The following is a 25,643-nucleotide window of genomic DNA, read 5'->3' on the forward strand; positions in this document are numbered from 1 at the left end:
AAATACATAAATAAAATATTTTTTAAAAAGAGAGAGAATTTGGGTTCTGCCACTTCCTAGATGGTATGACCTTGCCACACATTAATTAACGTATCTTTGCCTCAGTTAACTCGCCCATAAAATGGAAATGCCCTATAGTACCTACCGCATGAGGTAGTTGCAAGAACATGTGCAAATCTTTACAAGTGATGTCTGGCACATAATAACTTCTGTTAGCAGTTACTAATATTATCTTAAAAACTGTTGAGACCTAGGGATCCCTGTGTGGCTCAGTGGTTTAGCACCTGCCTTCGGCCCAGGGCGCATTCCTGGAGTCCCAGGATCGAGTCCTGCGTCGGGCTCCCGGCATGGAGCCTGCTTCTCCCCCTGCCTGTGTCTCTGCCCCCCCCCCCATCATGAATAAATAAATAAATCTTAAAAAAAAAAAAAAACTGTTGAGACCTAAAAAAACAAAACTGTTGAGACCTGAGTCTATCATTGGATGTCGATTGTCACTCTTCCAAACAGAGAAACTCTGAGCTTGGTGGTAGCCTCTCCCTTTGGCTACCACCAAGCTGTGAGTTGACCCTATGCTGAGAAATTTTTCTGATACAGTTCTGATCCAGTTTCCTTTAGATACTCACCAAGGTGAATTAGGTTATCAAGTTCTGCTTTCCTCTCTTTTGACTTTCTCTCTCCATCTGTTTCTGTGTCTCTCTGCTCTGGGTTGCCCCTACTAATTTCACCTTGCACATTGCCACTCAGTCATTCTGCAGGGGCTCAGTCTCAGGGAGCCTCCTGCAGGAAAGCCTCCTCTGAACTTCCCCTCCCACTTATCTGGCCCCTCCCACTATACTGTTTTCTCCTACACTTCCTGCCTGCAATATTGGCACTCATTGCTCACCTGCTTTATGTAAAGATCCTAAAAGCTCACTGAAGGCGGGGACTAGCACATTATCACTGCTCTCTCTGATTTCCAGAGTAGATGGCAGGAGGGTATTTATTTGGGCAATGAATGTGTGAGCTGTTTCAAGAGAAGGGAGCCATATACAGTTAAGTGTGAAGTGTATTAATGAATGGCTTTATTGCCCAGATGAATATTCAAGCATCTTAGTAAGTGCCACATGAGTCCTTTTAGGACTAACTGCATTGCATTTGTAAATTTATTTTAATCTTCATATTATAGGCATTTTATTGAATTCTGGAAAGAATTTCTTTTTTTAAATTTTTTAAAATTTTATTTATTTATGATAGGCACACAGTGAGAGAGAGAGAGAGGCAGAGACATAGGCAGAGGGAGAAGCAGGCTCCATGCACCGGGAGCCCGATGTGGGACTTGATCCCGGGTCTCCAGGATCGCGCCCTGGGCCAAAGGCAGGCGCCAAACCGCTGTGCCACCCAGGGATCCCCTGGAAAGAATTTCTTTGGGATCAGTTACAGTACTCTTAAAATCTTTACAAACTGAAGTATAACCCTTCATTCAGAAAATCTTTTTTTTTTTTTTTTTTAAGATTTATTTATTCATGAGAGACACAGAGAGAGAGAAACATAGGGTGAGTGGGAAGCAGGCTCCTGGCAGGGAGCCGGATGCGGGACTCGACTTGATGCGGGACTTGATCCCGAATCCCAGGGCCTGAGCCAAAGGCAGACACTCAACCACTGAGCCATCCAGGCATCCCCAGAATATCTTTAAGAAAGCTTTTTAGGACTTGGTCATGAGTTCTGGGTCCTGCACAATTTTCAAGTTTGTTATTTATACCTTAGCATTTTGTTTTAGCTCTTGTGACTGTTATTTTTCTTTTCTTTTTTAAATTCATGAGAGACACAGAGACAGAGAGAGGCAGAGACACAGGCAGGTCCTACAGCTCCTTCAATGTATCATTCCTTTCCTCCCTAAGTAAGACTTATGCTTGTCCAATTGGGCCATACTGAGACTTAACCTTAGTGACTGGTCTAGTGGCCATGGGGGCTTCGGGCAGATCCTAAAGAATGCATTGTCTTGTAGGGTGTTTGCCTCATTTGAGTATTCTACATTGTCTTCAGGTTGGGGGGCTAAGATGGGTCACTTCTGAAGACCCAGAGTTTAGAGCAATCTGAAGTTCCTATCCCTAGTCTTGGGAATCCACCACTTCTTTATTAGAGCCCTGACTTCAGTGTTGGAGACTGACCTTGGCTGAGAAGTCAATCACTTCTAAAGTTTGGCTTCTTCGAAGTGGGCCCCTGAGCCTGGTCCTTAGGACTGCCAGCTTGTCCTCTGACTCCAGATGATGGTTATGGTGGGGCACTAAAACATCTCTCTGGCGTTTATGCTTTGCTTTACATTGATGATGAATAGCCCAGGCCTATCATTTTCCTTCTTCAAAGCAGCAATGGTCATCGAATTTCACAGTTCTTCCAATGACTGTTTTCCTCACGTTCACAAACACCAGAGATTGAATAAGCCAACGCATGCCCTTCTACCCATTTCCCAACTCACTTTCCCCTAGGTGGGAGTCTTACACAATTGCATGGAGATCGGTGAATCACATATCACCTGGAATCTTATCCTTAGACTCTCTTGCCTAGGACCTTTTCTGGTACCTGCTGTCTAGTCAGGCTACCTAGAAGCAGGACTTGAAACAGAACTCAGATACATGTGACATATCGAGGGTGTGCTCTGGGGAGAAATAGAAGGGAGGAAGAGAGGAAGGAAAGGAGTCAACCTAGGATGTAGTGAAGACGAACTTTTCTCTGATCCCACCGGAGCTCTGGAGTATGCACTGCACCACAGGGCTGGTCACAAGTTGAGGCAAGGCCTTTCTAAACTCATTTATCAGTGGGACATTGTTGTAGGTTATGAGGGTGGTAGGTGTGGTTAACCTCCCTGTGAGGCAGCGCCCCCATTCAGCCAAGAACAGCTGTCAAAAGGGGCAGCTGTAAGTTATTAGCAGCTATCACTCATAGCAGCTGGGAGGGGAATGGGTGCATCAGCCAGTAAAGAGGATCTGGTAGGGCATTTACAGCATCACTACAGGCTCCCTAAGTGTCTAGAGGTTCTCAAAAAATCTAATTTATCATTCTACTACTTTTGGTTCTTTATCTGGATTGGAAGGCGAGGGCATTTGGGGTGAGTTGGCTTCTGGTGTAAAGACAGTTTTTGTAAAGGCAACGGGCTAAGCAATCTGTGAAGTTCAGAAGAACAGAGGCAAAGTGAAATCTCCAAACAGATTCACTTTGGATAAGCTCTGGTCTGGAAGAAAACAACTTTTTGGGGCAAGTTGGCTCACCATCTCAGCCAAAGACCCATCTGATCCTGCCTCTAAGAGCCTGTTCTGGTAGAGAATGAAAAGGGATGGTTAGAACATAACAAAAAACAAAACACACACACCCCAAGCCCTCTTCCTATCTAAGTTGCTCAGGTACTGTATTAAGGGGTGGACTCTGGGGGTAACTTTGTTAGTAGAATGCAGAATGAAAAATGAAATTAGAAGCCAAACATCTAGTGTGACTTCCAAAGGAAGCGTTTTGAACTGCCGCAAGAGTCAGGTGAATTATGAAGGGTTTGGCTCTTTAATTCCTTCTTATTCTGTATTTGACATCTCAAAGTCATTTGAGGGAAGGCAAGTAAATTATTGAGTCCATCCCTGTGGCCTTTCTGCTATTGCAGATCTCTCATTAGTGCTGAAAGGGCCACAGAGGTGAAATTCCATAACCATTCTTCATCAGAAAGTAAGTTGTGGTGTTCATCCCCAAAATGAGCCCTGAATTTTGGAGGTTTGGAATTCACCTTTTCCCATCTTGTTTCTTCAAAGTACTTCAATGTTCTGCTCCAAACACACAACTGATATTGTTAATCACACAAGTGATCTCTTTCCATAACAAGAGTGAAGTAAGGGCCACCATAAAAATATGTGCAGTCTTGTAAGGGGGAGTAGTGAGATTCTGATGGGGGATTCAAGCGGGGCTCCATGAGGAGGCACAGGCAGGGCTTCCCCAAGTAGATAGATGTAGGAATGGGGTGTTTGTAGGAAAAAAGTCTGCTATGGCTGGGACCCACACAAGAAGAAAGGTAACTGAGGCTTCAGTGTCAGGTGAAGGAGTTTAGACTATTCTGCGGGCAAGAGGCTGAAGGCTCTGAAGAGAGCAACGTTTGACCTGTTATTGAAGGATGAAGGAGATCACAGGAAAATAACGGTGGAAAGGGAGTTGAGACTAGGAGGAGAACATCAGAAAGGATACTGAGGGACTGGGTGTGGCGAGGAGGTGGCCTCGGCTAGGGTCGGGTGTGACTCGGTGTTGGACGTTAGACCGTGGGAAGGGCTCGGATTAGTGCAGGAGAGTGCCCTGTCCTTAATCAAAGCCGAGAAGCCATCCGAGACAAGCGGAGCTGCAGCGCTGAATCTCGCCGCGGAAACCCAGTAAGCGCTCGGGAGTAGGCACCCGGCACTGGGGAGCCAGCGCTGGTCTAGCTGTCCCATTAAGTGCGAGGAACGCTTGGAGCGGAGGTGCAGTCGTGACGGGCTGTCCTTTTCAAGGGCCCTTCAAACTCTCCTTCCCGCCGAGTGCCTAGGAATCCCGACTGGCGCCCCGCGCGCTCCGGCGTCCTTAAATGCTGGATCGCTAGGCCGAGGCTCTCCCGGACCCGTGTCCGTTCAGGGGACCCTGGCCCGCCGCGTCACCGCGCAGGCCAGATGGGCCCAGGCGCGGCGAGGGCGCGGCGAGGGCGCAGGGAGGGCGCAGCTCGGTCCACCGGGCCGCCGCGCGCTCGGGGCGCTCCGCTCCCGCCCGCCGCTCCAGGGAAAGACCGCCCTGGCCTGCGCCGCGCGGCTCGTCTCCGCCAATCAGCGCGCTCCTTCCGCGGCGCCCGGCGCTCCAGTGACGCGCGCGCCAGCCTGCGCCGGCGGCGCTTTGACGACCGCCCCTCCCGCGCTCGCCCGGCCCGTTAGCTCCGCGCCGCGCCTCTTGTGCGACGGCCCCTGGGCGGCGGCGCGTGCGGGCGCGGCCCTGGCGCGCCCCCTGGCGGCCCGGCGGGGCGCTGCGGGCGCGGCGCTGACCCGGAGGCGGCGGCGGCGGTGCCCGGATGGAGGCACGTCATTGTCCCCCGCCGGGCGGCTGGGCTGTGTGCGGCGGCGGCGGCGGCGGCGGCCGAGGGGGATGGAGCGAGCGCCGAGCCGGGTCAGGTAAGCTCCCGCCTCCTTCCCGCCTGCCGCCGGCCGGCGTGGGGCCCGCAGAGCGCCCCGCTCGCCTCGGCCGCAGCTGGCCAGGCCGCCCCTGAGCCGGCGCGGCCCGCAGGGGACTGGCGCGGCCCCTCGCCTGCCGCCCCCTTCGCAGCCGCGGGGCCGCCCGGGACCCCGCGGCGCCGGTGGCAGCGCCGCTACCGCCGGCCGGGCCAGGCCGCTGGGGAGGAGGCGGCGGCCGGGGCGGTCGGGCGCCGGGAGAGCCGGGCTGCGCGGGGAGGCCAGACCCCCCTGGTTGCCATGGACACTGCCCTCCCACCCCCACCCGGCCCCAGCCCGCCCCCTCGGCCCGTGGGCCGGGCCGGGCGGGCGGCTCCGGGGCGGCCTGGCCCGCATGGGTCTGCCCGCGGTGGGCGTGTGCCGGTGCCGGCCGCGGAGCCCGGCGTCCCCGGCCCGCCCGCCGCCCCCCGCGTGGCTGCCACCTCTCACCCTCGGAGCGGCCCTCGGAGCCCGGGGCTCGCCTCCCCGCCCCCCCCCCCCCCGCGCCCCCAGGGAGACAAACTTTCCCACCCCGGCGCCCCTCGGCGGCGCGCCGGTCCCTCCCGCGAGGCGGTCCACCTGGCTCCTCAGCCGAGTGTCCGAGTGCCCCACGCCGGCCGCCGGGGCGGAGCGGGCACCCTCGGGGGTGGGGGATGCGGAGGGGAGAGGAGGGGCCGGCCCCGGCGGCGCGTCCCCCGGAGCGTGTGCGCCTCGGTCCGGTTCTTTATCTTCGGGGCAGGGAGAGCTGGCTTACCTGGAGGGGGTCGGGGACGAGGGTGATCAGTTTCAGATGTTTGAAATGAAGATTTGACGGGACAGAAGTTTTACGATCCTAGGACTTTAACCTCGTTCTAATGAATGCAGTCGAGATCACTTTTGTTGAATGGCGCTTTTATATTCAGGGAGGCCTTAGGGTTTACTTGTTTATGGGAAAACATGTTGGTTATTAAAGTAACGACGCTCGGATAATAGTGAAACTGGTTGAGGAACGTGTTCAGTTAACACCTCTCTTTCAAGGTTAACAACGGTATTATAGGTTCTCCTACGTTTTTGTGGCGTCTCGAAATTTTTTAAGAGAGTTGTAAATTTTAAAGATAATTTTACTCTCTGGGTTCATTCATCGTGCACAGGGGATATGGATAATCAGTTTTACTTATTTGTTTTTATTTAAGGTCAGTTTCACTTTCTTTTCCTATCGTTGAATCAAGTCTACCCTGGTTTGTAAAGCTTTAAGGCCAGTCGTTTTATTTACCTAAAAATAATTGAAATCAAGACTTTATCTTTTTAAAGCTTGTGTGTTTTCCTTTTAAATAGAAATGTCACAAAAACGTGGATTACGTTGTTTATGAAGAAGAGTGTATCATTTTCTTCTCTACATGTATTGATGTTATCCCCTTTATGAGCAGTGCCACAGTGATTTTAAAGTAGAGATATGCTTTCCTTTTTTTAAATGAAAAAAAAAGCATATGCTATTTGAAATATCATATAAGGGGCTGAAAATTTTAAGCCTTCCAAATCAAAGATTGCACTTAAGGCAAAGGAAGCATTTGTGAACTCCATTTGTCTCATCCTCTACACACATCCAGCCTTGATTCAAGTACTCATTTTTTTCAAACGTGCTTTTATAACTTTTGGTGTATCATTAGAAGATGCTGAGAGAAATTTTAACTTTTCACTGAAATAGCTGCTTAAAAGTGATACATAACCATATGTACTGATACATAACCATAATGTTTAGAAGCTTTACTGTGAGTAAAGAACTTCTTTAACTGTATGAATCTTAGGTCCTATGCAACATTGTTTGACTTCTAGAAAGGATATCTCCATAGCAGATGGAATTTAGTTTGGATATTTGATGGTTTTAGGATAAGTAAGCATTCATTGGCCGAATATACAAATGAAGACAAATGGATAGTTTTGGTTTGTTTTCCCAGAATTATAATGCTATATGGTTATTGATTGAATTGTATGCTTTCCTTAATTTTTTTTTAAGAGCCCACCTCCCCGCCCACCCCCCCCCCATCCCAGCCCCCAAAGGCAATTGGAGCAAGTAAAATGGTTTTATTTGGTCATTTGTTAATGATTGTCCTGAAGGGATGTTTACCCTGGGAAAATTGAGGTTTTTACTAGTAAATGTTATTGTAAATGAGGCCAAATTAACCTTTCCTCAGGACGCTGTTTTGACTTCTTCATTTTGCTCCTCCTTGTCTTCCTCCTCCTCCTTTGTTTTCTTACACATGCTTGCCTCCACTATGTTTCATGGTGTAGACTTTATTTGGATAAAACAGCTCAAGCTTTCTTCCTGAATGGGGATCCTGTATCATAGGTTGACTTAAAATAGTTCCGTTTTTCTTATTTTATTAAGATGTAATCTGACATATACTTTTTAATTTCTGCATAAGATTCCAAAAAAAAATTTTAAGGTTGTGCTTTTGGGGCAGGGGACTGTAATCATGCCATCATTTAAAATTAAAACAAATTTGAGGATTTTAAAAGAAGCTCACTGTGAGCAGACTGTGCATCACAGCATTTGTTGAGGTGGCGTACGCATTGGTATTTATTCTTTCACTTGACTGTATTGAACATTTTTTAAAACAAGTTTTAAAAGGCTGTTTCTACTTCAAAGTAGGAATGAGATACTGTATACAAATGAGATACTGTATATAAATCACTCAGCACAAACTGGTGCTAAAAGCAAACACTGGTTACTTCCTATCTTCAGAATTCATTCATTTGCTCAGCACATGTGTGGCAAGCTTTCTGTGTGCCAGGTCAGGAAATAGAAATAAAAGTATGACAGAGAGCAATGAGTGAAACCAGCCATGGAGTGGGTGCTATAGCGCTACCATAGAAATCAGCGCCAGGGCGCTGTGGGAGCTTGCAGGAGGGGTTCTAACCCAGTGAGAAATGTTGTCAAGGAAAGTGTCCCAGAGGAAATGAATTCTAAGCTGAGAAGTGGAAGTGGTAACTGGCCAGAGGTGGAAGGATGGAAGAGTGTGAGGTAAAAAAAGAACAGGAGGCGAAGAGTCAGAGAGAGTAGGTAGGAATGGAACGTGGGGAGCGGTTCCTAGGTCAGGCAGGAGCAAGTCTGGGTGTCGGGATGTTGTACCTGGGGCGGTCGGGGCATGCCTCAAAGAACGGTTATCTATAGAGGAGTGGCACACTGGATTTGGTTGTCACTGGACAGTTTACATTCCTAAAAGGATCCCCTTGACTGGGTGGGTATAGCCAGAAGGAACTCTTGCTGGGAATATTGGGCCAGGTGCCTGGTTCTACCTGGTGACTAAGTTTGGGTTATAATTACTCCATTTTCTAGACCCTGTGGACTCTGTCCAATTTCTCATAGGTCCATTATGAAAATTAAGTGAATCTATGTTCAGTGATTAACACAGTGCCCAGCATATAGAAAATGCTTAAGTGTAGCCCTAAGATTTAAAAGTAGGATTCAGAGAGAAAATTATAATTACTTTTTTAACCTGTATTTATGTTCAAATTTGATGTCAGTAATATCTTATGGGCTTTGTTTAAGAAGTCACATATACCAAATAAATGAGCCTCTTCAGGAAAACTTTTCAAATGTGTGACTTCCTATTGTTTTTTGAATAATATATTTCAAACAAGTCATTTTGGACTTGAAACTTAAAATTAAAGCTAGATAGAACAAAATATATGGGTTTTTGGCAAATGTATAGAATTGGAAATTGAGGTACCTGATTATAAACTGAAATATGAGACTAAGAAATTTTAGGGGGCTCTCGGGATAGAATGACAAGATCCAATCAAATATTTCATTGAAGTTTTTACAACTAAAATTGTTAACATGTTTAGATGAGCACAATGCTAAATGTTCCAAGGAAATGATTTCAAAATTTAAAAATACTGCTGCTGGTATATTACAGTGACTTGTTTGACAATGATTAAATATGACTAGATCTGGGATCCCTGGGCGGCGCAGCGGTTTGGCGCCTGCCTTTGGCCCAGGGCGCGATCCTGGAGACCCGGGATCGAATCCCACGTCGGGCTCCTGGTGCATGGAGCCTGCTTCTCCCTCTGCCTATGTCTCTGCCTCTCTCTCTCTCTCTCTCTCTCTGTGACTATCATAAATAAATAAAAAATTTTAAAAAATGACTAGATTTAATGGTAGATTAAGATCTAATGGTAGGTTAAGTAGATTACTTTTCTCACTTTATGAAACAACTGTATTTTGTCTTTTGCAGAGTTGAACAATGACCATAGTTGACAAAGCTTCTGAATCTTCAGACCCATCAACCTATCAGAATCAGCCTGGCAGCTCTGAGGCAGTCTCACCTGGAGACATGGATGCAGGTTCTGCCAGCTGGGGAGCTGTGTCTTCGCTAAATGATGTTTCAAATCACACACTTTCTTTAGGACCAGTACCTGGTGCTGTAGTTTATTCAAGTTCATCTGTACCTGATAAATCAAAACCATCACCACAAAAGGATCAAGGTACTACTTTTTTAAGGACAAAATTCTTCCAAGAAACTTTTATATAAATGCTGTCAATGGTTGGTAGTTTTGGAGAGGGTCTTCTTTTGTAAGACATATTGCTACCCAAGGGGCCAGCAGGCTTCATTTTCCTGCACTACTTGTTTATGATTAACATGTATCATAACAGGGTCGCCTTGGTGGCTCAGGGGTTGAGTGTCTGCCTTTGGCTCAGGTCGTGATGCAGGCATCCTGGGACTGAGTCCCACATCAGGCTCCTCGAATGGAGCCTGCTTCTCCCTCTGTCTATGTCTCCACTTTTCTCTCTGTGCCTCTCATGAATAAATAAATAAAACCTTTAAAAAAAGTATCATAACAAGGTAGATGACTTTTAGTTACTATAACATTTGTAGTTTCTTTTATTCCTAATTTTTTGGAGGATAAGCTTCATCTTGGTGAGATTTGAGATGGGCAGGCATTTTGTTAACTTGTCAGGTAACCATAGTTCCCTAGATGCCTATCTTTAAAATTTTTGAAGATTTTTAAAAAAATATTTATTCATGAGAGACACTGAGAGAGACACAGAGACATAGGCAGAGGGAGAAGCAGGCTCCATGCAGGGAGCCCAATGTGTGGGACTTGATCCGGAGACCGCAGGATCATGCCCTGAGCCAAAGGCAGACACTCAACCTCTGAGCCACCCAGGCGTCCCTGAAGATATTTTTTAAAAAATGGTTGCCTTTGGGGCAGCCCGGGTGGCTCAGCGGTTTAGTGCCGCCTTTAGCTCAGGGCCTGATCCCAGAGACCTGGAATCAAGTCCCACGTCAGGCTCCCTGCATGGAGCCTGCTTCTCCCTCTGCCTGTGTCTCTACTTCTCTTTCTCTCTGTCTCTGTGTCTCTCATGAATAAATAAATGAAATCTTAAAAAAAGAAAAGTTTCCTTTTAACAAATGGCTCCACCTAACTGTGGGTTGTTTTTTTAGTATTTGGAGTTTTGGCCCCTTAAAATCATCTCTGGTAATAAAGTTCTTTGAAAGACAGCAGATAATGTAAATGCTACATTTGTTGAAACTGTGTAAATGTGGTTACATTTGTTAAAACTGATCTGGTAAAATGAGACATTGACACTTTGGTTGGTACTTCTGAGACTTCTGGATTTGGAAGCTTTGAAATGCAAAGAAGATAGATTAGTTCCAACTCAGAATGTCATTTGGTTTAGAATAATTTGGCCCTTGTATGGTTTTGCATCCTCATAGTAAATGTGGTATTGTGATGTGGTGGGTGGTGTGATTTGCTGAAGGTGTTTCAGTGGGAGGAGAGTTTATATCACAAAATAAACAATTCAGTGTTACACATAGAGTTTAAAGATTTTCACCAGCAAGACCTTCCCACAGCACTTCTTTTCACTGACTTGAACTTCCCATTACTTGCTGGGGTTCCTTTCCGTCCCTCAAGCCTTAACTCACAGCACCCTGCCATGCCCTTTCTGGAGCCCTTGTCCCACTCTCCGCAGACTCATTTCCTTTTTCCTAATTTTGCTTTCCATTCCCACTGAACTGAAGCCTACCTTTGCATACTTATTGCCCATTAATTTCTTAGTTAAAATAGAGAGCCATCTGGTGAGGCGTTTCCATCTCCCAGTAGTGCCAAGGAACTGGCAAACTTTTGAAAAAGTAGTCCTCAGATGAATGATCAAACTTTCCCAAATAAGTTGTTTTTGAACTTTATACCTGATTTCTCTAGCATAGTTATCATTAATAATCTGTTTCTATAGATTGTGTTGGAAAATTTTTAAGTAGATCTCAAAGAGTGATTATGGTGAACTCTCATGTACCATCAGTCAATATTGACATTTATCAACTCATAGCCAATTATACCTTCACCCATTTACTCCCCTGTCATTGTAAAGCAAATCCAAGACTTTGTGTTTCATCTATGAATATTCTAGTTTGTGTATCTAAAAAATTCTTTTCTAAAATTTAAAGCATCAAAAAAAATAAAATAAAATTTAAAGCATCTTTAAATTAAAACTCCAGCCAATGTTAACATTTCTCTGATTGTCAAAAAACTTTTTTTTACCATTTCATTTGTTGAAATCAACATCAAAACAAGGTCTATACTTTGCATTTGGTGGATGTCTTTAAGTTTCTATTAACACACCCCCTTTGGTCTGTACTATTGAAGAAACCAAATCATTTCAATTTCCCACATTCTAAGATCCTTCTTTTAAAATATCACTTTCTTCCCTGTATTTCTGGTAGCTGGTAAAAACCTAATCTTGAGGGATTCCTGGGTGGCTTAGCAGTTTAGAGCCTGCCTTCAGCCCAGGGCATGATCCTGGAGTCCCGGGATCAAGACCCAAATCAGGCTCCCTGCATGGAGCCTGCTTCTTCCTCTTCCTGTGTCTGTCTGTCTCTCTATGTCTCTCATGAATAAATAAATAAAATCCTTAAAGGAAAAAAAAACATAATCTTGATCAGATTCAGTTTGATGTGTTGCTATTTATTTAGCTTGAGAAGCGTGCAAAGCTTTTTTTTAAAAAAATATTTCTTGTTTGTTTTTCTAGCCCTAGGTGATGGCATTGCTCCTCCACAAAAAGTTCTTTTCCCATCTGAGAAGATTTGTCTTAAGTGGCAACAGACTCATAGAGTTGGAGCCGGGCTCCAGAATTTGGGCAATACCTGTTTTGCCAATGCAGCATTGCAGTGTTTGACTTACACACCACCTCTTGCCAATTACATGCTATCACATGAACACTCCAAGACATGTAAGTGTTCTGGGCTATGTTACTTGTGTGGTGTTGTGGTATGCTAACCTACTTTCATTTTTTTCTCTGTAATGATAGTGAAGAATTAAGCCAAGAACTCTATGATCACTAGGAAACTGGTTTATTCTTTTAGAAACCATGGAAGAAGACTCTTAAGATTTGTATTCATGTTTCATAAAAATCATTTTGCACCTAACTTGACCTGTGAAGTTATTTAAAAAGAACATATTTTATCAGCATTTGCCATTTCTGAACCCCCTGCTGGCTTTCTACACTTGCTGAAAAATGTGACATTAATGTCTGTCGCCAACAGCTTGGGACAAGCAGAATTAAGAAATCCTGTCTCTCCTGGCTTCTATCCTGTATTGTAAGGCTTGATTCATTTACAGGTTTGTAAGCCTTAGTGGAGAGGAACCTCTTGTTACAGCCCCCAACCTCCTGAAAATTCATACAGGACTTTAGTGTGTGTGTGCGAGCTCAATTTCAACTAAAGGGCAGGAAATCAGTTAAAATATATCATGTCTTTAACAGGTGACAGCCAACTCAGTGGTTGACCAGTAAAATTTAGAATTTAGAAAATAACTAGTCTTTGAGGTTTGATCTTCTAAATATATTGTAAATATCCTTCATTCTTATAAACAGAGCCTCCCTGTCTTTTGATCTATATTAGTGCTGAGGTGTGTGTGCGTGCTATTCATTAATTATCAGGGTGAAAACTCCTTTTGCTACTTCTTTTTGAATAGTCCTTTACTTGATGGAGAATTTAAACCAGTTCTTTTAAAACTGTTTACCCCTCCCCCAAAGAGCAAAATAATGCTTGTAAAGAATTTGGAAAGTACAGAAAAATTTAAAGAAACCAAAGGAAAATCACCTAGAATCTCACTGCCCAGAGGTGTTTGGTATGCCAAGGGCTTTTAAATTACAGAATGAACATTTTGTTTACTCTCATTTTCCACCGAAGTTCATAATTCATTCCCCACAGACAGCTTTCCCATTACTTTTGTGCTTAATGAAAGTAGCATGTGGATTAAAACCCAGTCCTGGCACCTGGGCCACGAGGGGCGAGACCAACAAAAAATTCAGAAGCTCCCAGTGTCCAAAATTAGTGCCTATCTTTTACGCTATTGGTAGCTTTCATTTGCTTTCTATTGTTCCTTTATTTAGATATCTTGGGGCATGGTTATATACATGTTAGTTACATCTCTTTATTATATATGTGATTATATATTTTCCTTTGCTTAGGTTTATTGAGGTATAATTGACATACAGTAAATTGCACATACTTAAAATATATATTTGATACATTCTGACATTTGTATACTCTCATGAAACTACCACTACAGGGATCCCTGGGTGGTGCAGCAGTTTAGCGCCTGCCTTTGGCCCAGGGCGCGATCCGGGAGAACCGGGATCGAATCCCACATTGGGCTCCCGGTGCATGGAGCCTGCTTCTCCCTCTGCCTGTGTCTCTGCCTCTCTCTCTCTCTCTCTCTCTCTCTCTCTGTGTGTGTGACTATCATAAATAAATAAAAATTAAAAAAAAAAACACTACAGTTAAGGTATTGAATATATTCATCACCCCTGAAGTTTCCTAGTGCTCCTTTGAAATCACTCCCATCCCTTCCACCCCAGGCAACCACTGATGTGTTTTCTGTCTACTATAGATCAGTTTGTATTTTTTAGAATGTCATATAATAGAATTACACAGGCATATATTCTTAAATTGCCTGACTTATTTCATTTAGTGCAATTATTTTAACATTCCATGTTGTTGCATGTATCAGTAATTTTTATTGTTGAGTAGTGTTCCATTGCATGGATGGTACCATATTTTGTTTCACCTACCTATTGATGGAATTTGGGTTCTTTCTTGTTTGAGGCCCTCACAGATTAAGCTGCTATGAACATTTATAAACAGGTCTTTATAAGGACATGTTTTCTTTTCTCTTGGGTAAATATCTAGGAGTGGAATGGTTCAGTCTTGTAGTATATGTTTGTTAACTTTAAGGTAAACTGCCAAGCTGTAGTTCCCAAAGGGATTCTGGTATTTTACATTCCCAGCAGCAGTGAGTGAAAGTTCCATTTACTCTGTATCTCCCCATAATATTTGATGTGGTCAGGCTTTCCAGCCTCAAGTCATTCTGATAAGTACATAGTATAGCAAGAACTACCCTACTGTGGTTTTAAATTGTACTTCCCTAATGAGTAATGATGTTGAACATCTTTCCATATAGTTTATTGCTGTCTGTATACTCTTGGCTAAAGTGCCTGTTCATATCTTTTGATTTAAAATTGGGTAGTGTTCTTGTTGTTGAGTTTTGAAAGTTTTTTATATATTCTGGATACAAGTCTTTTATTGGATATGTAATTTGCAAATACTATCTTCCAGTCTGGAGAAGAATATTCTCTTCACACTGTTTTTTGAAGAGCATGTTTTAAGTTTTGAAGAATTTCACGTCATTATTTTTTCTTATCACTTGTATTTTAAGTGTTATATTAAAAAATCTTTGCCTCACCAGAGGTCTCATTGATTTTCTCTATATTTTAGAAGTTCTATAGTTTTAGCTTTTATATTGGTCAGTGATCCATTTTGAGTTAATTTTTATTAGTGGTGTGAAGAACGGATCGAAGGTCAGGTTTTTCAATATTGGATATCCAATTGTTCCAGCACTATTTGTTTGAAAGATAGTCCTTTCTCCACTAAATTGTCTTGCTTCTTTATCAAAAATCAATTGGCCGTATCTATATGGATCTATTTCTGGGCTCTATTCTGTTATGCTGACACTGTCTATCTTGACACCATAAGACGGGGGTCTTGATTACTATGTATTTAAAAGTTTTGGGGGATCCCTGGGTGGCTCAGTGGTTTGGCGCCTACCTTCGGCCCAGGCGTGATCCTGGAGTCCTGGGATTGAGTCCCATATCAGGCTCCCTACATGTGTGTGTCTCTCATGAATAAATAAAATCTTTAAAAAAGTGAATAAAAGTTTTATAATCAGGAAAGTTGTCCTCCATGTTCTTGTCCTTGTCCTTTTTCAAAGTCGCTTTGGCCATTCTTGGTCCTTTGCATTTCCAAGTGAATTTTGTGAACTTCTACAAAAAAGCTTCCTGAGGGCAGCCCTGGTGGCGCAGCGGTTTGGCGCCGCAGCGGTTTGTCGCCGCCTGCAGGGAGTGATCCTGGAGACCTCGGATCAAGTCCCACATTCGGCTCCCTGTGTGGAGCCTGCTTCTCCCTCTGCTTGTGTCTCTGCCTCTCTCTCTCTCTCTGTGTCTCTATGAATAAGTAAATAAAATCTTTAAAGAAAAAAAAGCTTCCTGAGATTTTGATTGACATTGTGTTGAATCTGTGAATTAATTTAGGATGAGTTGACACCTAAACAGTATTATTTTCTGTCCTTAAACAAGGTATATATCCCCATTTATTTATGTTCTCTGTAATTTTTCTTAGCAATATTGCTTAATTGTCAATGTACAGATATAATGTGAACCTTTTTTTTTTTAAGATTTTATTTATTTATTCATGAGAGACACACACACAGAGAGAGAGGCAGAGACACAGGCAGAGGGAGAATCAGGCTTCATGCAGGGAGCCTGATGTGGGCTCAATCCTGGGTCTCCAGGATCAGGCCCTTGGCCGAAGGCAGGCGCTAAACTGCTGAGCCACCTGGGCTGCCCCAATGTGAACTTTTAAATCAGATTTATCTGTGTTTCATATTTTTGGAAGCTGTCAATGGTAATACTTTTTGAAGTTTAATTTCTAATTGTTTATTGCTAGACTCTTAAAATGCAAATGATTTTTGCGTATTGGTCTTGTATCCTACAACCTTGGTAAATATTAATTATGGTAGTTTTGTTTGATTGTTTTAAGATTTCTTAACATTTTATATGGAGTCAGTCATGTGATCTATCGATAAGGACAATTTTACTTCATTTCCAGTCTGCATGCTGTCTATTTCTTGCTTTGATTCACTGGCCAGGACCTCCATTACAGTGTTGGATGGATATGGTGGAAGTAGATGTGACAACCATGTCTCCTTCTTCACTGTAGAGGGAAGACATTTTAGTCTTTCACTTTTACATACGTTGTTAGCTGGGGAATTTTCATAGGGGCACCAAGTGTTTGCTTGAATGCTAAGCCAAATTTGCATTCCAGAGGTGAGCCCAGCTTGGTCATGAGGCAATATGATTTCTGTACATCATTGAATTTGCTAAAAATCTTATGTTCATGACAAATAGTAATCTGTAGCTTCTTATAATTCCTTTTTCTGATTTTGGCATCAGGGTAATGGTGGCATCATGAAATATGTTGGGATTATTTATTTCTATTTCCCGGAAAACTTTGTAGAATTTGTGTTATTTCCTACTTAAATGTTTGGTAGATTTCACTGAAGCCATTGGGGCCCTGGAGTTTTCTCATGCGTAGGTTTTTAACTACGTATTTAATTTCTTTAATAGATGTAGGCCTCTTTGGGTTATCTATTTTTTCATTAGGGAGCTTTGGTAGTTTGTGTCTAAGGAATTTGTCTTACATGTAGAATATACTAGCATAAAGTTGTTCATAATGTTCTTTTCTCCGTTTTTATTCATGTAGTATTGATCTCAGAAAATCAACTCTTGGTTTCATTGTTACTTTGTTTTGTTTCATTGATGTTTGTTATCTTTTTATTACTTTTTTTCCTGCCTACTTTGGATTTAGTGCCCTAGACTAGTTTCTTAAAGGGGAAGCTTATAGGTCATTTAATTTGAGATCTTCTTTTCCGTTCTGTTTAATGCCATAAATTTCCCTTGAAATGCTGCTTTACTTGTATTCCAGACATTTTGGTATTTCATGTATTCATTTTTGTTCAGGTCCAGATACTTTCTAATTGCCTTTGCGATTATTTAGAGATGTGTTTAGTTGCCAGGTATTTTGAGGATTTTACAGAAATTGTCCTGTTACTGGATTTTAACTTAATTCTCTTGTGGTCAGGGGATGTATTTTTTGTTGTTTGAATCCTTTTAAACTTGAGACTCGTGTTATGCACCAGAACATGGTCTAGCTTAGTAAATGTCCCATGTGTACTTTATAAGGATGTGTTCTCTGCTGTGATCTGTGGAGTTTCTCCATGATGGTCAGTTACTTGGTAGTGTTGTTGAGGCTGTCTTCTGTGTCCTTACCGCTTTTCTGGCTACTGTCAAATTTTGAGAGAGGTCTGTTGAAATCAAATATATTTGTGAATTTGTTTTTTCTTTGTTTTGTCAGTTTTGCCTCGTGTTTTAGAGCTTTGTCATTTAAGATTATTATGACCTCCTTGATGAAATGACCTATTCATAATTGACAAAATTACCCTCTTTCTCCCAGTAATGTGCTTGGTTCTGAAATCTACTTTGATATAAATAGAGCCCCTTCAGTTTGCTTATGACTAATGCTAGTATGGTATATCTTTTTCCATCTTTTTACCTTTAACCTATTTGTGTCTATGCTTAAAGTGGATTTTTTGTAGATAGCCCATAATGTAATTTTTTAAACAATCTCTGCATTTTATCTTGGGGTGTAACCCATTTGTATTTAATGAGATTAATTGATAAGGTTGGGTTTAAATTACCATCTTGATGTTTGTTTTCTTTGTCCTATTCTTTGTACCCTTTTTCATCTTTTTCTGCCTTTTTGAGTAATTTTATGATAATCTTTATTGGCATATTTTCTGTAACTTTGTTTCCTTTTTTTAGTGTGGCTTTAGGGTTTGTCATACTTCTTTAAATGATCAGTTTGCCTTCAAGTAATATTCCACTTGTGTATTGTAAAGACTTGGTGACAATCTTGGTGACAGTGTACTTTCATCTCCCCTCTCATGGCGTTTGTGCTGTTGTCGTCATACATTTTATTTCTACCTGTGTTATAATCACACAGTATATTGTTTATTTTTGCCTTAAACAAATTATAAAGGTTTTACTTTAAATAGTTCAGATGTGTTTAGAAATCTTTTGTATTTACCTATATAGTTATCATTTCCAGTGCTTTTTTAATTCCTTTATGTGGATTTAGATTTCCATCTACTTGTTTCCTTATGGCTGAAGGACTTCCCTTAACTTTGCTTGCTGGTGATGAACTCTGCTTTTAGTTTTATGTGTTTGTTTTATTCTCAGTCTGAAATGTCCTTATTTTTTGCCTTTTTAAAAGTTAACTATTTTGAGGTAATTGTAGATTCAGTGCAGTTGTAAGAATGACACAGGGACCTCTTGTCTACCTTACCCAGTTTCTCCAGTGGTGGTAACACTGTATTTCAATATCTCAACCAGGATGTTGACATGGATACAGTCCCGATACAGAACATTTCTATCATTATAGAATCCCTCATGTTCCCCTTTTATAGCCACGCCCACTTTCTTTGTGCCCTGATGTCCTCCTTTAACCCCTAGCAACTACTAATCTGTTTTTCATTTCTATAATTTTGTCGTTTTTAGAATGTTATGTATATACATTAGGTTGTGCAGTATTTAACTTTAATGGATTGGCTTTTTCATTCAGCATAATTCTCTGAAGATTCATTTAGGTTGTATGTACTAATAATTTGTGGGGTTTTTTTTGTTTTTGTTGTTGAGTAGTACTCCATAGTATGGATGTACCATGGCTTGTTTTAAGCACTCATCCACAGAAGGACATCTGGGTTATGTCCAGTTTGGGGATATTATGAATGGAGCTTCTGTCAGCATTAGAGTGTACAATATATGTGTGAACATGTCTTTTTCTCTGGAATAAATGCCTAGGATTGCAATCACTGGGTCATATGGTAGTTGCATGATTAATTTTACAAGAAACTACCAGTTTTCCAGAGTGGCTGACCATTTTACAGTCCTACCAGCAATATATGGGAGTTCTAGTTTCTGTATATGTTTGCCAGCATTTGGTGTTATCACTATTTTTCATTTTAGCCATGTTGATAGGTATATAATGATACCTTCTTGTGGGTTATTATTATTTTTTTAGATTTTATTTATTTATTCACAAGAGACACAGAAAGAGAGGCAGAGACAGAGGCAGAGGGAGAAGCAGGCTCCATGCAGGAAGCCCAATGTGGGACTCAATCCTGGGACTCCGGGATCATGCCCTGAGCCAAAGGCAGATGCTCAACTTCTGAGCCACCCAGGCGTCCCTATTTTTTTTTTTTAAGATTTTATTTATTTATTCATGAGAGACAGAAAGGCAGAGACATAGACAAAGGGAGAAGCGGGCTCCTTGCAAGGAAGCCCGATGTGGGACTTGATCCCCGGACCCAGAAACATGCCCCCAAAGGCAGATGCTCAACCACTGAGCCACCCAGGGATCCCACCTTCTTGTGGTTTAAATTTGCATTTCTCTAATGCCTAAAGGTCTCGAACATCTTTCTGTGTGCTTATTTGCCATCTGTATATCCTGTATGGTGAAGTACCTCTTGGCTGTCTTTTGTTCTTTATGGCATTCTTTGTTTTTATACTGTTGAGTTTTTTTTTTTTTTTTTTTATACTGTTGAGTTTTAAGAGTTCTTTATGTAATTTAGAAACCAGGCCTTTGTTGGATATGTAGGTTCCAAATAATTTCCCCCAGCCTGAGGCTTGTCTTTTCATCCTTTTAACAAGGTCTTTCACAGAACAAAAGTTTTTAATTTTGGCGAGGTGTCTTACTTTTTCCTTTTATGGATTGTGCTTATGATGTCAAGTTTAAGATCCCTTTTGCCTAGCTCTTGATTCTGGAGATTTTCTCATATTTTTTTTTTCTAAAAGTTTTATAGTTTGACATTTTACATTTAGGTCTGTGATCCATTTAAGTCAATTTTTGCATAGTGTGAGGTTAGGGTGAAGTCAATTTTTTGTCTCAAATGCCTTTTAGCCACCGCACGCACCATTTGTTAAAAAGGCTATCTTTCCTCTATTGAATTGCTTTTACACCTTTGTAAAAAACCACTTGGACATATTTGTGTGTTTCTATTTCTGGGTTTTCTGTTCTGTTCTGTTGAGGTATATGTCTGTCTCTCCACGTAGTTTTGCAATTGTAGCTATGTAATAAGTCTTGATATCAGATAGAATGATTCCAGCCATGTAGTCTCTTTCAAAATTGTTTTAGCTATTCTCATTTTTCTGTGTTACCATATAAAGTATAAAATAATAGTGTCTATATCTACAAAAAATCTCCCTGCGATTTTGATAGGAGTCGTGTGAAACCTTCTCAGTTTGGGGAGGGAGAATTGACACCTTTACTTACGTTGACATTTTCAATCTATGAACATGGTATGTCTATTTATTTAAATCATCTTTACTTTAATCCCTGTTGTGTAGTGTTAGGATGTTTTGTCTTATTAGATTTATGTGAAATTTTTTTTATTTTTTGAGGGGTTGTAAGTGGCATATTTTTAATTTTGGTATCCACATGTTTATTGCTGGCATATAAAGATACATTTTATTTTCATATGTTGTTGATCTTATATCAACTGTGACCTTGCCAAACTCAGTGATTAGTTCTAGGCATTTTTGTTTGTTTTCTTTTTGTAGTGTTCTTGGATTTTTCTAATAGTCATGTTATATGCAAGTATGGACAGTTTTACTTATTTTTTTTTTCAGTTTTACTTATTCTTTACTGATTGGTATGCTTTTTATTTCCTTTTCTTATTTCACTGGCTAGAACTTTGAGCAGAGTGGACATCCTTGCCTTGTTTCTGATATTAAGGAAAGGAGCATTTAGTTTGATATTAGTGGTAGGTTTTTTGGTACATGCTCTTTATTAAGTTAAAGAAGCTTTCTGGATTTCTTTTTTTCTGACTTCTGTCTGTCATGAATAAGTGTTGATTTTTGTCAAATCCTTTGTCAATATTAAATTGATATGATCATGGGATGTTTAGTTTTTAGTTTGTTAATATGGTGGATTATACTGGTAGAGTTTCCAATATTGAGTCCTCTTTGTATCCCTGGAGTAAATTCCATTTGGTCACGATGTATAATTACTATTTTAATAGTTTTTGTTTTAATTTCCTGATACTCATCATGACAAGTACATTGCTTAATCCCCATCACCTATTTCACCATTGCCCCACTTACCTCCCCTCAGATAACCATCAGTTTGTTGCATTTAGTTAGAGTTTGTCTCTTTTCCTTTTGCTTGTTTGATTTTTGAAATTACACATGTGAGTGAAATCATATGGTATTTGTCTTTATCTGACTGACTTTTTATACTTAACATTTTGCTCTCTAGGTCCATTCATGTCATTGCAAATGGTAAGATTTCATTCTTTTTTAATGGCTGAATAATATACCACATCTTTATTCATCAACTATTGGACACTTGGGCTGCTTCCATATCTTGGCTATTGTAAATAATGTTGCTACAAACATAGGGGTGCATGTATCCCTTTGAATTCTTTGGGTAAATATCCAGTAGTGCAATTGTGGGATCATAGGATAATTATATTTTTAATTTTTTGAGAAATCTCCATACTGTCTTCTATCTTCTAGAGTGGTTGCACCAGTTTGCATTCCCACCAATAGTGCAAGAGGGTTCCTTTTTCTCCTTATCCTTGCCAACACTTGTTTCTTGCATTGTCGATTTTAGTCATTTTGATAGGTGTGAGGTGATATCTAATTGTAGATTTGATTTGCATTTCCCTGATGGTAAGTGAGGATGAGCATCTTTTCATGTATCTGTTGGCTGTCTGTAGGTCTTTGGAGAAATGTGTGTTCATGTCTTCTGCCCATCTTTTAATTGCATTATTTATTTTTTGAGTGTTTGAGTTTTATATGTTCTTTATATGTTTTGGATTCTAGCCCTTTATTGACTATGTCATTTGCAAATATCTTCTCCCATCCAGTAGGTTGCCTTTTAGTTTTGTTGATTGTTTCCTTCACTGTGCAGAAGCTTTTTATTTTTATTAATCCCAATAGTTTATTTTTGCTTTTGTTTCCCTTGCCTCAGGGAACCTATCTAGAAAAAAGTTGTTATAGCCAATGTCAGAGAAATTACTACCTGTGCTCTCTTCTAGGATTTTTATGATTTCAGGATTCATTTTTAGGTCTTTAATACATTTTGTTTTTTGTTTTTTGTTTTTGTTTTTTTTTCTTTCTTTAATACATTTTGAATTTATTATTGTATCTGGTGTAAGAGAGTGGTCCAGTTTCATTCTTTTGCATGTTGCAGTTAGTTGTGTTTTCCCAACACCATTTGTTGAAGAGACCATCTTTCTCCCATTCTCCTGCTTTGTCAAAGATTAATTGATCATATAGTTGTGGGTTTGTTTCTGGGTTTTCTATTCTGTCCTGTGTGTCTGTTTTTGTGTCAGTACCATACTGTTTTTAAGATTGCTTTGGCTATTCTGGGCCTTTTGTGGTTCCATACAAATTTTAGGATTGTTTGTTCTAATTCTGTGAAAAATGGTGTTGGTATTTTAATAGGGATTGCATTAAATGTGTAAATTGCTTTGCATAATATAGACATTTGAACAATATTTGCTTCAGTCCATGAGCATAGAATGCCTTCCCATCTCTTTGTGTCTTCTTCAAGGTCTTTCAACAATGTTTTACAGTTTTCAGAGTACAGGTCTTTTTTTTTTTTTTTTTTTTAAGATTTATTTATTTGAGGACCCTGGGATCATGACCTGAACCGAAGGCAGATACTTAACCTGAGCCACCCAGGCACCCTAGAGTACAGGTCTTCTACTTCTTTAGTTAGGTTTATTCCTAGATGTCTTACTATTTTTCGGTGCAGTTGTTAATGGGTTTGTTTTCTTAATTTCTGTTTCTGCTGCTTTGTTACTGGGGTATAGAATTGCAGCATGATTCTGTAGACTGATTTTGTATCCTGCAACTTTACTGAATTCATGTATCAGTTATAGCAGTTTTTTGGTGGAGTCTTTTGGGTCTTCTACATATAATATCATGTCATCTGCAAATAGTGAATGTTTTACTTTTTCCTTACTGATTTGGATGCCTTTTCTTTTTGTTGTTTGATTGCTGTAGCTAGGAGTTCCAGTACTATGTTGAATAACAGTGTTGAGAGTGGATATCCCTATCTTGTTCCTGACCCTAGAGAAAAAACTCTGTTTTTTTTTCCCATTAAAGATGATATTAACTGTGGGGTTTTCATACATGGCGTCTATTATGTTGAGCTATGTTACCTCTAAACCTACTTCATCAAGGTGTTTATCATGAAAGGATGTTTTACTTTGTCAAATGCTTTTTCTTGCATCTGTTGAAATCAAATAGTTCTTTTCCTTTCTCCTATGGATGTGATGTATCACATCGATTGATTTGTGAATATTGAACTACCCTTATAAGTCAGGAATAAATCCCACTTGACTGTGGTGAAAGAGTCTTTTAATGTATTGGATTTAGTTTGCTAGTATTGTGTTGAAGAGTTTTGCATCTGTGTTCATTAGAGATACTGGCCTGTCATTTCTTTTTTAGTGGTGTCTTTATCTGGTTTTAGTATCAGGATAATGCTGGCCTCATGGAAGGAAAACTTCCAACTTCATTATTTTTCCGTTTGTTTTTTGGAATAGTTTGAAAAGAATAGGTATTAACTCTTCTTTGAATGTTTGGTATAGGGAATCCCTGGGTGGCTCAGCAATTTAGCACCTGCCTTTGGCCCAGGGTGTGATCCTGGAGTCCTGGGATCGAGTCCTACGTCAGGCTCCCTGCATGGAGCCTGCTTCTCCCTCTGCCTGTGTCTCTGCCTCTTTCTCTGTGTCTCTCATGAATAAATAAAATCTTAAAAAAAAAATTGGTATAATTTGCCTGTGAAGCCATCTGATGGTCCTGGACTTTTGTTTGTTGGGAGTTTTTTGATTGCTGATTCAATTTCTTTGCTGGTAATATGTCTGTTCAAATTTTTCTATTTCTTCTTGATTCAGTTTTGGGAAGTTCTGTATTTCTAGGAACTTAATCTGTTTCTTCTAGGTTGTCCAGCTTGTTGGCAAATAGTTTTTCATGACATTCTCTTATGATTGTTTATATTTCTGTGGTGTTTGTTGTTATTTCTCCTCTGTCATTTTCATTTTATTTATTTGAGTCCTTTCTCTTTTTTTCATGATAAGTCTGGCTACAAGTTTATCAGTTTTGATTTTTCTTTTTTTTTTTTTTAAGATTTTATTTATTTATTTATTCATGAGAGACAGAGAGAGGAAGAGAGAGAGAGGCAGAGACACAGACAGAGGGAGAAGCAGGCTCCACGCAGGTAGCCTGACGTGGGACCCGATCCCGTGTTTCCAGGATCACGCCCTGGGCTGAAGGTGGTGCTAAACCGCTGAGCCCCCCAGGCTGCCCAGTTTTGATTTTTTTTCAAAGAGCCAGCTCTTGGTTTCATTGATCTGTTGTATTATTTTTTAGTTTCTATATAATTTATTTCTGTTCTGATTTATATTATTTCCTTCCTTCTGCTGGTTTTAGGTTTTGATGGTGGTTCTTTTTCTAGCTCCTTAGGTGCCCAAGAGTAGATTATTTGAGATTTTTCTTGCTTCTTGAAGTAGGTCTGTATTCCTATAATCTTTCCTCTTAAAACTGTTTTTGCTGTATCCCAGAGCTTTTAAACTGTTGTGTTTTCATTTTCATTTGTTTCCATGTATTTTTGATTTTTTTCTTTTATTTCCTTGGTGACCCATTCATTTTTAGTAGCATGTCATTTAGCATTCATGTATTTGTGGGCTTTTCAGATTTTATCCTGTGATTGACTTCTAATTTCATAGCGTTGTGGTCAGAGAAGATGCATGGTATGACTGGTCTTTTTTTTTTTTTAAGATTTTATTTACTCATGAGAGAGAGAGAGAGAGAGAGAGAAGCAGGCCTCTCACAGGGAGCCCGATGCGGGACTCGATCCCGGGACTCCGGGATCACACCCTGAGCCAAAGGCAGTTGCCTAGCCAGTGAGCCACCCAGGTGTCCCAACTTTGCCCAACCAGTGAGCCATCCAGGTGTCCCAACTTTGGTCTTTTTAAATTTGTTGAAGCTTGTTTTGTGGGCTAATATGTGATCTGTTCTGGAGATTATTGCATGTGTATTCTGCTGTTCAGGAAGGAATGTTCTGAATATATTCATTAAATCCATTTGATCCAGTGTGTCATTCAAAGACATTGTTTCCTTCTTGACATTCTGTTTAAAAGACCTGTTTGTTGATGTAAGTGGGATGTTAAAGTCTCCTACTATTATTGCATTGTTATTTGTTCCTTTATGTTATTAACTGTTTTATTTATTTAGGTGGTCCCATGTTGGGTGCATAAATACTTACAATTGCTATATCTTCTTGTGGATTGTCCCTTTTA

At 40.8% G+C, this 25,643-nt stretch overlaps 1 protein-coding gene across 2 annotated transcripts in view; it reads left to right on the forward strand.

Annotated features, from left to right (window-relative positions):
- The first annotated feature begins 4,987 nt into the window (after positions 1 to 4,987).
- The window catches only part of USP42 (ubiquitin specific peptidase 42), a 49,517-nt gene continuing 28,861 nt past the window's right edge, over positions 4,988 to 25,643 (forward strand). For both annotated transcript variants that reach the window (XM_072753164.1, XM_072753163.1), the window contains exons 1-3: positions 4,988 to 5,138; positions 9,392 to 9,641; positions 12,187 to 12,387. In XM_072753164.1, the coding sequence (XP_072609265.1) occupies positions 9,401 to 9,641; positions 12,187 to 12,387 (442 nt within the window). In that variant the 5' untranslated portion in view covers positions 4,988 to 5,138; positions 9,392 to 9,400. The remainder of the gene's footprint in view (positions 5,139 to 9,391; positions 9,642 to 12,186; positions 12,388 to 25,643) is intronic.

This window comes from Vulpes vulpes, chromosome 3 (genome assembly GCF_048418805.1).
Source record: "Vulpes vulpes isolate BD-2025 chromosome 3, VulVul3, whole genome shotgun sequence".
Classification (NCBI taxonomy): domain Eukaryota; kingdom Metazoa; phylum Chordata; class Mammalia; order Carnivora; family Canidae; genus Vulpes; species Vulpes vulpes.